Genomic DNA, 13688 nt, shown 5'->3' with positions numbered 1-13688 from the left:
AAGCTGAGCCACTTTTTCTTGGTCCTGACCTGAATGGGAGCATTTCTTAAGTGCTGACATTTAATTTTGGCAGATGTGTTTTATCAGATTCTACTTCCAACTTTTCATAAATGGTTTATTTTTTATACCAAATTAAAAAATAAATATAGGGAATGTTTTCTCCAGGATTCAAAATGAGATAGAAACAGTGCCTGGCTGGCTCAGTTAGAAGAACATGCAACTCCTGATCTTGGGGTCATGAGTTGGAGCCCCACACCGGGTGTAGAGATTACTTCAATAAATAAAACTTTTTTAAAACATTAAAGTAAAATGAAATTGAAAAGAAAACTATTTCTTTCTATATTGTCTAGTTATGATACTTGGATTCATTGCTTTTTTCCTTTTTTCTCAAAAGATGATTAAATATTTTATCCCAGTATCAGGGTTATTGAGATAATATTGCCATGTTTCTAGCACCAAAAGAGAGGGACCTGGTACATAGAAAAACAAACACTTGCTGTCTAATGAGTGTGTAATAACTTTTTCAGATTTCCAACTTAAATTTTCTTTTTTTTTAATTATTTTTATTAACATATAATGTATTATTTGCCCCAGGGGCACAGGCCTATAAATCCCAACTTAAATTTTCTTAAAAAACAAAGCAGTCTTTCCCACTATTTTCATAGGCCTTGTATAAAGTCACTTTTGATGACCCTGCCCCACTAACCTTTTTACTTATTATGTTTCCTCAATGTCCATGTTTATTAGTATTTTTCCTTTTTTTTCCTCTCCATTTTGTAGAACCGTGGGCAAAGCCCGGAGCGGCAGGGGAGGGGGGGGGGGAATCTGTTCCGAATCTATTTTGATGATTTTTCAAATATTTCTTTTTTAACTGGACCAACTTTTCCTGTTGTTTAGCCCAACCCCAGCGCTTGCCTCAGCTTCCAGCGTGCTCACAGGAACCAACTGAGGAAGAAACCAGCAAGATAAAGAACGGCCACACAAGTCTGAGCAATGGAAATGGAATTCACCACGGGGCCAAGCATGTATCTGCAGAGAATCGAAGACTTTCAGCACCTGTTTCTCACAAAATGCATAGAAAAATTCAGTCCAGCTTGTCTGTAAACAGCGATATCAGTAAGAAGAGTAAAGTAAATGCTGTCTTCTCCCAAAAGACAGGCTCTTCACCTGAAGGTAAGTTGGAGATATATGCTTATTTTATTTGACCGGATGAAAATCCTATTCACCAATAACTACTTGATCAAGCAAACATGAACCAAGACTCCTGCCTATATTTCAGACAAACTGGAATTTTGGTAAAATGCAACCACTCCAAAGGGAAACACAGGCTAGGAAAGGAAGTGCCAGCAGCTGACATCCTGCTTTAAAGATTATTGTCTTCTAGAGTGAGGAGTCCTTACTTTAAATAGAACTGATATACTTACTGTTTTTCATACCACGTTTAAAAATATGAAGGCAACATACTGGTGGTGGATGCATGTGTTTTCTCTGTCTCTGCTTCATTTTATTATTCTGTGGTTCAGAGAGATGACCTGCTTGCATGTTCATCTTGCACATGAGTTCTTTTATTTTATTTCAGTGTTCCAAAATTCACTGTTTATGCACCACACCCAGTGCTCCATACAGTATGTGCAAATGAGTTCTTAAATACGCAGCACTAAAATGAGAAAGGGATTTGGTGGTTGTCATGTTCTTGCCAGAGAGTGGGCCATGCTAGTATCTTCCAGCCATCAGGGCTTCCACAACCAACCCCCCCACCATTCCCCACTCGCTCTGCTCTGGCCTTTAGCTCCTCCCATGGAGGTACAGGGGTATTCTCTGACCTCTCAGGAGCTAATTCTTATGTCTTCAGTTCTGCTCCATCCTGCCCTTGGCCAGGTCAAAGGCTAAATACTATGAACCTGAGAAAGGTTTTCTCTATTATGACACGAACCCATCTGATGACAGTGGGTTTATAACCCACAGACTTCTTTTATAAAACTAGCTTGCCATATTATATGCGGATATTTTGTAAAAAGAATAGTCCCCCTACCATGTATAAGGTCCCAGATTTCTGCCAGCCTATCCGTGTTCCTCTCTTTTTCCTCTTTCCTCTCCTTTAGCAGTTCTTGGGATCCAAAAACTCAAATCTGTTTTCTAAATATAGATGTAGATGTATCTTTCCTCCCGCTCGTTGAGGTATATCTGGTTTTTTTCTTACTCCCCTTACCTTTCAATTTTAATTACCATGAAATCTTAAGTAAGGCAAATTCTGTCGATGCTTCTGTGAAGTTGGCCATGCTTATCCATAGAGATAAATTGAGTTGTAAATAGGAAATTGTATCGAGAGTTACCAGTAGTGAGTGGGAGAAAGGATATTACATTTTGGCTACAGGTGTCTCAAACTCAACTGAGGTAAAGTGTTAGGTTGATCAAATGATATGATAATAAATGGTCTGCATAGTTCTAGGTCAGTGACACTACTTTCCAAACTAATTAGATTGAAAGGGACATGATTGACACTTTAAAATGAGTTTGACATGTAAGCTGTATGGTCATCTCTGAAGCAGAGAGAGGCTGTTAACTAAACTGGCTCTCCAAGGAGTTGGGAAGGCAATGCAATTTTCTTTAGAGTATCTTTGCTTCTAGGTGATTGGGTGAAATAATTGAGATCTACTTGTTTTATACATTTGAATTTACTTATTACTGCCTTAACCTCTTATTTGCCATTTAATATTTACTTATTTTAAAGAATGCTCTCTCAGTCCAACCTGAACAGTGCGTATCAATCCAACTTGAAATAGCTTGTGGAATTTTTAGAAAATTTTTCATTATTTTCTTATTTTTAATATCACATCTCAAGTTATTTCTGATGGAAGAAGGCAGCTTCTTCTTTTTTTTTTAAAGATTATTATTTATTTGAGAGAGTGTGAGTAGGGGGAGGGGCAGAGGGAGAAGGGAGCGTCTTAAGCAGGCTCCATGCCCAGCACGGAGCCTGACACGGGGACTCAATCCCAAGATCATGGCCTGAGCTGAAATCAGGAGTCAGACGTTTAGCCAACAGAGCCACCCAGGTGCCCCAGGAATACAGCTTCCTAAGTAACACACAAAGGAAGAGGAGAATCAATAGTGTTGAAGAGAATTCTACTCTTCCTCTTTGTCTCCCTCTCTCTTTCAGTTCTTTGAGTGTGAGAGGGGGATAAGGATTAAGGATAATCCTGCTCTTTATCACGAAATGTTTTCCAGATTGGAGTGGAGGTACGAGTCCTCTGAAACACAAATGAAGAGGTCTAAATATATGGTACAGTGTCCTATCCAGAACTTGGCCAGGAGGCTATAGAACTTAGCCGGTTCTATGTTCCTGGTGTGGGGATTGCTCAAATCCAGATGAAAATTTCCTTGTCCCAGTTCATGTATATTCTCCAAATTAGGTGTCCTCATGCTTTTTGATGCTATTTAAAGTTGAGCACTGACTTTCAGTTTTGAAGTTATGTTTCTCCTCTGGTAAATGTGCTGTAAGCTAAACAAAAAAGGACAGAACAGGCAGATAGCAAGTGAAAGGACCAATATTGCAAGTGTGGCCACCAGCTCGCTGGGCAACTCGGGTTTCTCTGGGGCTGCTTTCTCTAGAAATTGGTTTGGCAGAGAAATCTTCCAAGTTAGTTTGGGTTCCAAGATTCTGTGATGCTGTCCTCCCAGTAGGACTGCTGCATTGCAGGGCAAGTTTCTTGCTCAACAGAATATGGGATTCCAGGTTGAGCAGAAATGTAATACTTGCTGAATGGGGCTGGGCAAGGGCAGGGATGGATTTGACGCACAGGGATGGCATCTGGATTTCAGGAGCTCTGTATGTCAGAACGGTAGGTGTTGAACACTCGATTTAGGACACGAATAAAAATGGATAAAAATTATTCAAAAAATGAGGGGCTTAATATAGTTTTCTCAGTTTTGTTTTTCTTTGTTTTACATTTTCTTCGATCTTTATTGTCTATGCCTGTTGCTCTCACAGTAAAATGAGCAAATGAATAGCAGAGTCTTACTCATCATAAACCTCAAATCAACTAACCACAGTTTGACAATGTTTGTTTTTTCTGGACAAACGTCCCTTGTGGTTATTTTTGTGTTGCACATGAATAATAGTGACAAACAGAGGGGCATTTTTCTGACTCAGAGGATGGAATTAGATATTTAACTATTTCATTTTGCTTCAGTAAGAGAAGTAGGGACCTCTTTGCTGACAAGTTTGGGAAACCTCTTGAGATGGCGGCTCCTCGCTGCCACAAAGCTAAAGACTCACCCAGCCTTGGAATTGAGCCCGTGCGTTGGCAAGATCTCGTGAGCTCTAACCGTGGGTTAGCTACGGCGGGAGTGCAAGTAGAAATGCACACCATCAATTCTCTTGCTAAGCCTTGTTGATTCGTCAGTTACTTCATTCTGTGTTCCTGCTGCACTCATGTGATCTCCTTGTATCCTCCCCATAGCACTGTAAGTCCATCAACTCTGTGTGATTTTCTCATTGTAAATGAGGAAACTGAGGCACAGATGGGTCAAGTGAACCCACTGACAGCAGTTGGTATGTGGTAGAAATGAGATTCAACCTCAGACATTCTGGCTCCATAGCCTGTGCTCCTAAGCACTGGTATTTTGCCTTCCTAGAGTTCCCTGATATAAAGGTAATTTCGGTCATTCCAACGCTGCACCCAGTGTTGACCCGGTTACCTGTGGGTTAGGCAGGGATCTTTGTATACATGTGCCTTTCCAACTAAAAGGAATTTGCAGACTTTTGCCCTGTGCTTGTTTACCTTTCCCAGAGGCTGGACTCAGATGAGTCCGTTTTGTTTTTCTAATTTATCGTGGTGCCCAGCACAGTGGCTTCCTGGAGTTGCCTGCCAGTTAGTGAGTGAGGCAGTGTTTTATCTCACACACCTTTATCCTACTCTTCCTTCAAACTGGCCCTGGAAAATAAATGTGTACTCATATTCATGAAAAAATGTCATTTTAAAAAGTGTCTTTTATGCAGTAGAGGAAAAAAAATACCCATGTTGGAGAACATTGTACTTTTTATTTAAAGGTTATTAAATAGGTAGATTCCTACTTACTTTGTATAATTAAATATTTTCATACATACTTTAATTTTCTGATTGCATCACCCAAGTGGAGAGTTTTAAGACTAAATGTTTAAGATTCTTGACCTTTGCAATAATTATAATATGATTTAGTATCTTATAATATTCAAATTGCCAAGGGTTTTCATTAGACTCTCAGACACTTTTCTTGTCCTAGGAATGGTGAATCCTAACATTTCAGGTGTGCCAATTAGAGCCCTGTATTTTTGTAAAAATTAAGAAGTTTCAACAAAGAGGTTTTTAGAACAGACTGCATGCCTTTTGGATTAAGGTGCCATTGTGTATGTACCTCTAGCTCCAGGAGCTCATTGAACAGAAATGTTGACTAAGACCATCTAGAACCTTGTAGATATGGTAGTATCTAGGATCTTTTTGTTTTGTTTTGTTTTGTTTTGCTTTTTAAGATTTTATTTCTTTGAGAGAGAGCATAAGCAAGGGGAAGGTTATAGAGAGAGGAGCAGGGAGGCCAGCATGGGGCTGGATCCCAGGTCCCTGGATCCCAGGTCCCTGACCTGACCCGAAGTCAGACGCTTAACTGAGTGAGTCACCCGGGCAGCCCAGATCCATCTCATTTTTTATCACATGGACGCTCTGTGGCCTACTTTTCTTTTTTGTGGCCTACAGATTAGAACACAGATGCTGGGATCAGTCTGCTTGGGTTCAAATATTGGCTTTACCATTGTCTGATACGTCTTTGGGTAGGTTTTATGCCTCCGTGTCTTAAATGTAAAATGGGGAGGTTATTGGTCCCTACTTAATAGAATTGTTGTGAAGTGGAGTTGCTGTCGAATTCCTTGGAGTTAGAATAGCAGTCTGGCCCAGATGGAAGTGTTTGATAATGACAATGACAGCAGTGACACTTAAGGAACTCACGGTGGTTAAGAATGTTAACTTCCTTGAGAAGGCAGGGGAAACTCAGTACACTGGGTAGAAGGAGAGACATTCCAGGCTGAAGGGGTGTTATGATTTACTGTGTTTTTTTCCAGAAAACCATCAGCATCTCACTGTTAAAGTGGGATTAGGAGCAGTAAGACTGGAAATGTGACAAATGGCAAGTCTACACCACCTCTAGGATGTCCTGTTCCTCTGAAGCTTTCACACAGCTTCTCAGAAGGACATCATTTTATATCCAGTGTCCATCCCTTTGAAAAAAATTCTTCTCTCCATAATGCAAAAACTCCATAGTTGTTTTTTTTTTTTTTAAAAACCAGATGCCTTAATATTTGTTCAATATGGCTACCTAGTAAGCACCCACACAGAGACTGCCTTTACCATCCTTTCATGTGTTAGAAATAACTACAACTTTAGACTTGTTGAGCTGGGATGCTACCAAGCTCTGTGAAGCCTTTGGATAGACCTAAACTCAGTCTTTGATTTTACTGGTTCTCTCTGCTTCCCTCTCTTCTAACTATTCTGTTGGCTTCGTACCTTTTTAGTCTCCCCCTCCTCCCCCTTTTCTGTGTATTTCCCCTTGTATTCATAGTGCAGTAGTTTTTCATGGTCTGCAGGAGAGGGACCGGGCATGGTAATCAGGAGGAGGACAATAGGCCTGCCTTGGAGACAGGCTGGGTGGGGCACACAGCCTTCAAAGGGGATTTAACATAACTACCAGGACAGTTTGAAAAGGGCACAAGGTGATCAGATAGGTCCTGCTACCCCCTCCCCCCCACTGACTTCCCCTATCCTTCACTCTCCATCAAAAGACTCCGTGTGTTTGAAAGTATGCCTCTACTGCAATCCTTAGAGTTCTCTGTGTGTGTGGTTAGTGGCACAGCTAAATGTCCTTGTTGCTTCTCCCCCCACCTCACCCTGGAATGTTCTCATAATTTTCTTCTGCCTTTTTGACCTGTGCACATTTTGTTCAGAACTCAACTTGGGCATCATCTCCTGATGCCGTTGTGAGCTAATTGCCTCTCTTCTGTGTTCCCGTAGCACCTTCCCCATTCGCAAGGATACTCAAGTTTATCTGTCTTCCCGCAGTAAAACCTAATCTCACTGAAGGCAAAGCTTCTGCCTTCTTCTAATTTCCAGCAGAGCCTAGAATCTGGCTTGTAGTCAGTGTTCAGCCGATGTTGAAGCAAGTAAGGAGTATAAATCTGAGAACACAAGTACCTGTTCCTTAACATTTTATAGACATTATAGTTGAAATCTCAGAGTGGCTGAAATCATCAAGGGCGAAAATGTGGAGCCATAGGAGTGCAAATATCTGAGGTCAGAGTGAGGCGAGAAGAAACTCCACCGAGGCAGGACTGGAACTCAGAACTTCTGCCTCTCACCCCCATCGTTGCCTCATCATTCCTTGAGGTTTTCAGTCCACAACAGGTTCCAACTCCTAAAGCCAGAAAGAAAGGTAAAATTCAAATTGAATTGTTCGTTTTCAGTTACATAATATTATAAATCTTATATTCATTTCCCCCCCATAAAAATGTCAGTTTTGCCTGTAATTATAGAAGTACAAGTATTTTAGTGGACAAATAATGGGATTTTATGATATGACCATAGTGTTATAATCTGAGCTTCCAGAAACGAACTTTTTGTGGCTTTGGCAAAATATGTCCCTGCATTCCTCAAAATACTTAATTTGCTTGGATGATGTTTTGTTTTGTGCTGTTTTCCCAGGCACAGTGCCTTCCATTCCATGTCAAAATGATTGTGTGGGAGAAAGGTTTAGAATTCTGCTTTCCGAGGCAGTAATTGCCGGTCCAGTGGAAAACAGGCTTTTAGTAAATTTTACTGCTCAACTAACAAACTAAATGGAATAACAGTAATACAGTGAGAGGGGTGTGTGAGCCAGGAAGTCCTGATCAAAGTTGACAGTGTCAAAGTATAAATCATTCTGCATATATAAATCATTTTGCTCACTTGAGATATTTAATCAGCTGTGTTTTGTTTTTTTTTAATTGAACAGATTATCTATCCAAAGTATTTATAAATGGTAAGTGTGTCTTTAGGGCTAAATGCAAATATTTGAACACACGTCCTTTAGAGTTGAGAAAAATAGGTTAACTCTGTAATATATGTTGTAGATTAAATTATTCCCATACCCATCAGTTTGATGAGGAGCACAGGAAAGATTTTATAAGGTCCTGAAATACATATAACTTAACATTTGAAACACCTTAGATTGCTTCTTTAAAAGAGCTGAGCATGGGGCCGGCGCCTAGGTGGCTCAGTGGGTTAAAGCCTCTGCCTTCGGCTCAGGTCATGATCCTAGGGTCCTGGGATTGAGCCCCGCATCGGGCTCTCTGCTGCGTGGAGAGCCTACTTCCTCCTTTCTCTCTGCCTGCCTCCCTCCATACTTGTGATCTCTGTCTGTCAAATAAATAAAAATAATTTAAAAAATAAATAAATAAAGGAGCTGAGCCCTTTGCAGGCCCGGTGAAAGAAGAGAGAGAGGCCATCAGCTAGGTATGCATTTCACCTCCTTTACCTTTGGCTTTGGGTTTTGTAGACAAGTTGCTTAGACCACTGCTCTAACAATTTAAATGAACTTAGCATTCACTTAGGAGGTGGGTGGGGAGGAAATTAAACAATGGAGATACAGATAGATTGGCCAGGAAGCTCTGGGGTGTGGGGTGGCAGAGTGAAGAGACTGTTCAGAAACCCAGCTTCAGAAGAATAGGCTCAATGGAAAAACTGAATAAATCTTACGACCCTATTAATACACCATCACTTTAATTTTTGCATTCGTAGTGAAAAGTTTCAGTGGTGTTTTTAATAGATCAGACAGCACTGGGCAGGTACAGCAGCGAGGCTGTTCTGGGATAAATATTTGCAACCCTGTGACTTGTGCTGAAGGTGAGCACCGAGAACCAGAGGTTTTCTTCAGGGTGTCAGGATTAATTGCTGGGTCCCAGGGTTAAAAGTGAGTAGAGCTGAACAGCAGTCAGACATCCATCCTAATGGGGACTGACCTTAGTTTTCTATTTCAATAAGTTGGGAAAATGAACAGAAATTAGGAAATCGTGTGCAGCTCAGTGTAGCTTGAGGATGACCAGAAGTTGAGTTTTAGACATATTGAATTTCAAATGATAACATACAATCCAAGAGCATTTGGAAATACATGCTTGGAGCTTGGGAGGAGTTAGAAGCAAGTATGCTAACTTATATTCTCACAGAATACTTGACATTGTGAATTTGGATGAGTTTTCTTAAGAGATTGAAGAGAAAAGATCAGATGGCTGAAAGCTAAGTGATTCAGGGATCACTGGAGGCCAGCCAGTTTGGTGGGCTGGGAATGGGAGTTCAGCTTGTGCGCTTGGGAGGAATCCCATGGAAAGTTCAGACTCCTCTTCATAGGTGATGTCAAATAGAGAAAGTCAGAGTGAGGCCAAGACACTGAGAAGATAACCTACAGGAGAGGTCAGAGGCAAAGATAGGAGGATGATTATCTTGCTGAGGGGGGAAAAAAAGGGAAAGGTAGTGTCATGGAAAGAATGTTTTAGGAAAAGGCTGCACTGGATAATTGACAGGTTCAGCAGGATGAATACTGAAATAATTCTGTTGGATTTCATTGTGGACGTCATTGGGTGACCTAATTTAGAGCCATTTCACAAAGCAGCCAGGATGATGTGGGCAGTGGAATGCTGAGGAAACACACTGATAACAATAGTTCTAGAAAGGCTATAGTCCAGAATGGAAGTGTGGGTCCAGGGAGGTGGTTTTGTTTTAAGAGGGGAAAGCTTTGAATGTGTCTACATTTCAGTAGAAAGGATCTAGGAGAGTGGCAAAGTTTGATTATATAAAAAGGTAGTAACATTAACTTCTTGAAGAATTCAGCTCTTGAGTTCAGTTACCAAGCCAGACAACTGAGCGGCCCAAGAAGCATTTACTGAATTGTTAACCTAGATGACTATACTCTGTTGTGTGGTTGGTTAATCTTAGAAGCCTTTTGAGTAACTTCTATGGAATGGCTGGGTATGAGGAAATGTGACTTCAAGTGATTAAAAGCCTATCTCAAGCCCTCACTCCTACCTCATTCCAGGAACACTAACTGGCATTTGAATGGAAGGCATGGACAGGGTGGGCGGTTAGTATTCTGTGTTCCAAATTTCTCGTTTATGTTTTTTTTTTTTTTGTTTTGTTTTGTTTTATTTACTTATTTGACAGAGAGAGAGATCACAAGTAGGCAGGCAGAGAGAGCGAGGGGCAGGCAGGGTCCCTGCTGAGCAGAGAGCCTGATGTGGGGCTGGATCCCAGGACCCTGAGATCATGACCTGAGCCGAAGGTAGAGGCTTTAACCCACTGAGCCACCCAGGTGCCTCCAAATTTCTCACTATTATATTTTGGACCACAAGTTGATGGAAATTTAGAATTCAATTTAAATCATAGCTTATATATAAGTATATAAGTAGTGTGTGTGTATATATATATATATATATATATATATATATAGTATAAGAAAGGAAATACAACATCAACAAGTAAAAAAAGCAGTTAAACAGTTACAAGAAAAGTATAAGAAAGATTAGTAAGGAAACTACTGCATAATCCAGAAAAATAGAAGATAGGTTAATTTTAAAATGTATGTAAAGTAAGTTTATCTTTTAATGTGGCCTACTGTTAACTGAATTACTATTGCAGGCAAAAGGTTGAAAAGGTTAAGACCTAACCTGTAATAAGTTGGAATATTGATTATGATAGTCTCTTACACAGTGATTCATTTTTCGTTCATGGGCTTGAGAATCTGACAAAAGTTGTGATTCTTTTCCTCCAGTCTTTAAGAAAGATGGAAATGGGATCCTGTTATCTCTTTTGTTGTTCCCAGAAGTAAAGACATTGGACACCTTCAGACATTTCACTCTAAAATCAAATGTCTCTAAGACATTTGAATAGCAAAGGGAGAGCAGATAACGGGGATGCTGATGAGCTATTGTTAGGGTTTTGAACAGATGAAGGACATGATCTAACTTACCATTTTTAAGCATTACCTGCCTCTGGTGCTGAGAGTCCACTATAGGCCCATGAGGGCTGAAGGTGGAAGCCTGCCTTGTGTCTCCCACAGTAATTCAGATGGAAGATGGCTGGGTTGGACCAGGGCGGCAGTGGTGGAGGTGGTGAGATATTGCATAGGAAAGTATTTTGAAGGCCAGACTAAGTTACTGAATGCTAAGATTTCAGTGTGAGAGACAAAGTTAAGGATGACTCCCATGTTTTTTTGGCCTAAGCAGTCTCAAGTAATGAGTTCTCATTAATGGAGATGAGAAGGCTACCGGACGAACAGGGTTTCATTGGTGGAGGAAGATAAGGATTTTAGTCATGGCCATGGATCTGAGATACCCTTTATTTAAGTGGTGATGTGAAAGGAGGAGTTGAATTCAGAGGAATGGTCTGCAGCCCGAGAGATATATTTTATGAGCCATCATATAAGGTATAGAATGTTCGGTGGACGGCATCCCCTAGGGCTGGGGTTCTCAGCCCTGGCACCTGGGTATCTGGAGTAAGAGATTCTGGGCAAAAAATATAGGAAGTAAATTACCACTGTCTGGGTTTGCCCCAAGAAATTCTAATTCATCTGGAATGCGGTCGGGGTGGCTAAGTTATCAGTATCCTTTAGAAGCTCCCCACAGGATTTCAATATGCATGCAGAGTTAAGAACTACTGCACAGGATGCAGGAGTCCTGGACTACTCTTATATAGAGAGGTCAGAAAAGGAAGAGGAACCATTTAAAATAAAAAAGGATGAGTAACTGGTGATGGAGAAGGCACCATGAAAGAAGGACAGCTTGGAAACCAAATGACCCTTGACATTGTCCTGTGAGGGTCATTGGTGACCTTCATGCTTTTGGTGTTGTGATGGGGACAAAAGTCTGATTGAAGATGGTTCTAAAGAGAATGAAAAGAGAGGAATTAAAGATGGCGAGTCTAGCCTACTCTCGTTCAAGGAATTTAACTGAAGGGGAATGTTTTTAGAAATGGGAGACATTGGTTGCCTGTTACTGATAATGAACTACTTAAGGTGAGAGAAGGGTGCCCTGGAGTAGGAGAGAGGGGAGGAGATCTGTTACAAAGTGCCTTAGGTTGTAGTTAATGATATATGTATGTATATTACATTCTTCACAGGTTCTATTTATTTGTTTGTTTTTTTAAAGATTTTATTTATTTGACAGAGCGAGAGAGAGATCACAAGTAGGCAGAGAGGCAGGCAGAGAGAGAGGGGGAAGCAGGTTCCCTGCGGAGCAGAGAGCCCGATGCGGGGCTTGATCCCAGGACCCTGAGATCATGACCTGGGCCGAAGGCAGAGGCTTAACCCACTGAGACACCCAGGCACCCCCTTCATAGGTTTTACAGTGTTAAAAGAAAGCAGGCAGGTGCTAAAAGGTGATCTTACCAAGTGTCTCCTACGAATAAGCAGTGTACTACTGTGGGCCCTATATACTGAGCCGGGTATCTCTCAGGTGACCAGTAGGATGTGGCATGGATTTGCAGTTCTGGAAACCTTCCACTTTAAGAAAATATTTTATCATTTGGAATGATGCTAATTATGATAAAAGTTTCCATTCATTTTAGAGGGATTTCAAAGAATTATTTCATAGTTACAATAATAGCACTAGACACTGCGTAATACTACAATTCTCAAAGGGGGAAGTTTTTGGGAAAAGATACAGAATGTGCAGGATGTTTTGAATCTTCTGACGAAAACTGGCTGATGACTCATGAGTCTCTTGCAATTTGTTAAGTATACAGAGGGAAAATAGTATCAAAGTATTGCTCATTGGATATAATTTTTGTCTTCAAATATCAGAGGTGACAACTCACAGCAAAACTTTATCTCAGATGCTCACGATAAATCAAGACATTTTTCTTTCACTTTAACCTAAAATTTACTTTAGCTATAGTATTAGCGTTGTAAAAAAAAAAAAAAAAAAAAAAAAATTCTGAAGGTTTGAAGAATAAAAATATTTAAATAAGCTAATGAACTGAAGATAATACTGATGTGTAATCCATACTTTAATTTATGTCCAAATATCCTGTGGTCTCTCCACTGACAATCTGGAAGAAAGAGAAAATTCAAAGTGTTAAGTTTAACTGGGTTATATTCTTTTTCCTCTGACTTCAACTAAAACCGTTTTTGATGAATACTATATTGTGTATTTTTTGTCTTGGTGCCTTCATAGTTTTCCTGGGGTCTTTTTGCCCCATGTTGTATTATGTTCTTTGAATTCTTTCCTTTGTTTGCCCACACTGTCATCTTGATCTACTTTAAAAAAAAAAAAAAAAAAAACAACTATTGTTTCACTGTCTAAATACACACTAAAATGTTTAAGAATAGAGAACTGCAGTTTGGGGGGATATTAAAAAAAGGTGGTGCCGAAGGAACAGGAACAAAAGGGTGTCCTTCATCTCTAGGAATAGGTCTGTTTTGTCCCTAGAGAAGCTTCTATCTTTGCAGATCTGGCCTGGAAGCCAAGTTTTGTCTCAGTTGAGTTGTTACTCCAAAGTACACCTTCCATAGCTCTCTCCATCTGCCTTTCTCATCGCCCACCCCGCCCCCATCTGTCTTTCCCCTCATTTTTCTGTCTTTCTCCCCCACTCAGAAGTTTTGCATGATTTCATTGAAGAATTTATTGCTATTCAGAAGAA

General features: G+C 40.4%; 1 protein-coding gene and 1 long non-coding RNA gene across 2 annotated transcripts in view; one reads left to right on the top strand and one right to left on the bottom strand.

Moving 5' to 3' along the window:
• Positions 1-13688, top strand: part of MDFIC (MyoD family inhibitor domain containing) — an 87186-nt gene that overhangs the window by 51944 nt on the left and 21554 nt on the right. Inside the window, exon 4 of the mRNA XM_032871003.1 lies at positions 898-1173. Within this exon, the coding sequence (XP_032726894.1) occupies positions 898-1173 (276 nt within the window). The remainder of the gene's footprint in view (positions 1-897; positions 1174-13688) is intronic.
• The window catches only part of LOC116875462, a 32109-nt gene continuing 20012 nt past the window's right edge, over positions 1592-13688 (bottom strand). The window contains exons 2-4 of the long non-coding RNA XR_004384197.1: positions 13055-13097; positions 7218-7437; positions 1592-1657 (exon numbers count right to left, since the gene is read on the bottom strand). This is a non-coding gene — a long non-coding RNA (uncharacterized LOC116875462). The remainder of the gene's footprint in view (positions 1658-7217; positions 7438-13054; positions 13098-13688) is intronic.

The sequence above is a fragment of the Lontra canadensis genome, unplaced genomic scaffold (assembly GCF_010015895.1).
Source record: "Lontra canadensis isolate GAN:19392208 unplaced genomic scaffold, GSC_riverotter_1.0 scaffold2, whole genome shotgun sequence".
Lineage (NCBI taxonomy): Eukaryota > Metazoa > Chordata > Mammalia > Carnivora > Mustelidae > Lontra > Lontra canadensis.
The sequence above is the reverse complement of the archived record's forward strand: the minus strand, read 5'-3'. Positions and strand labels throughout refer to the sequence as shown.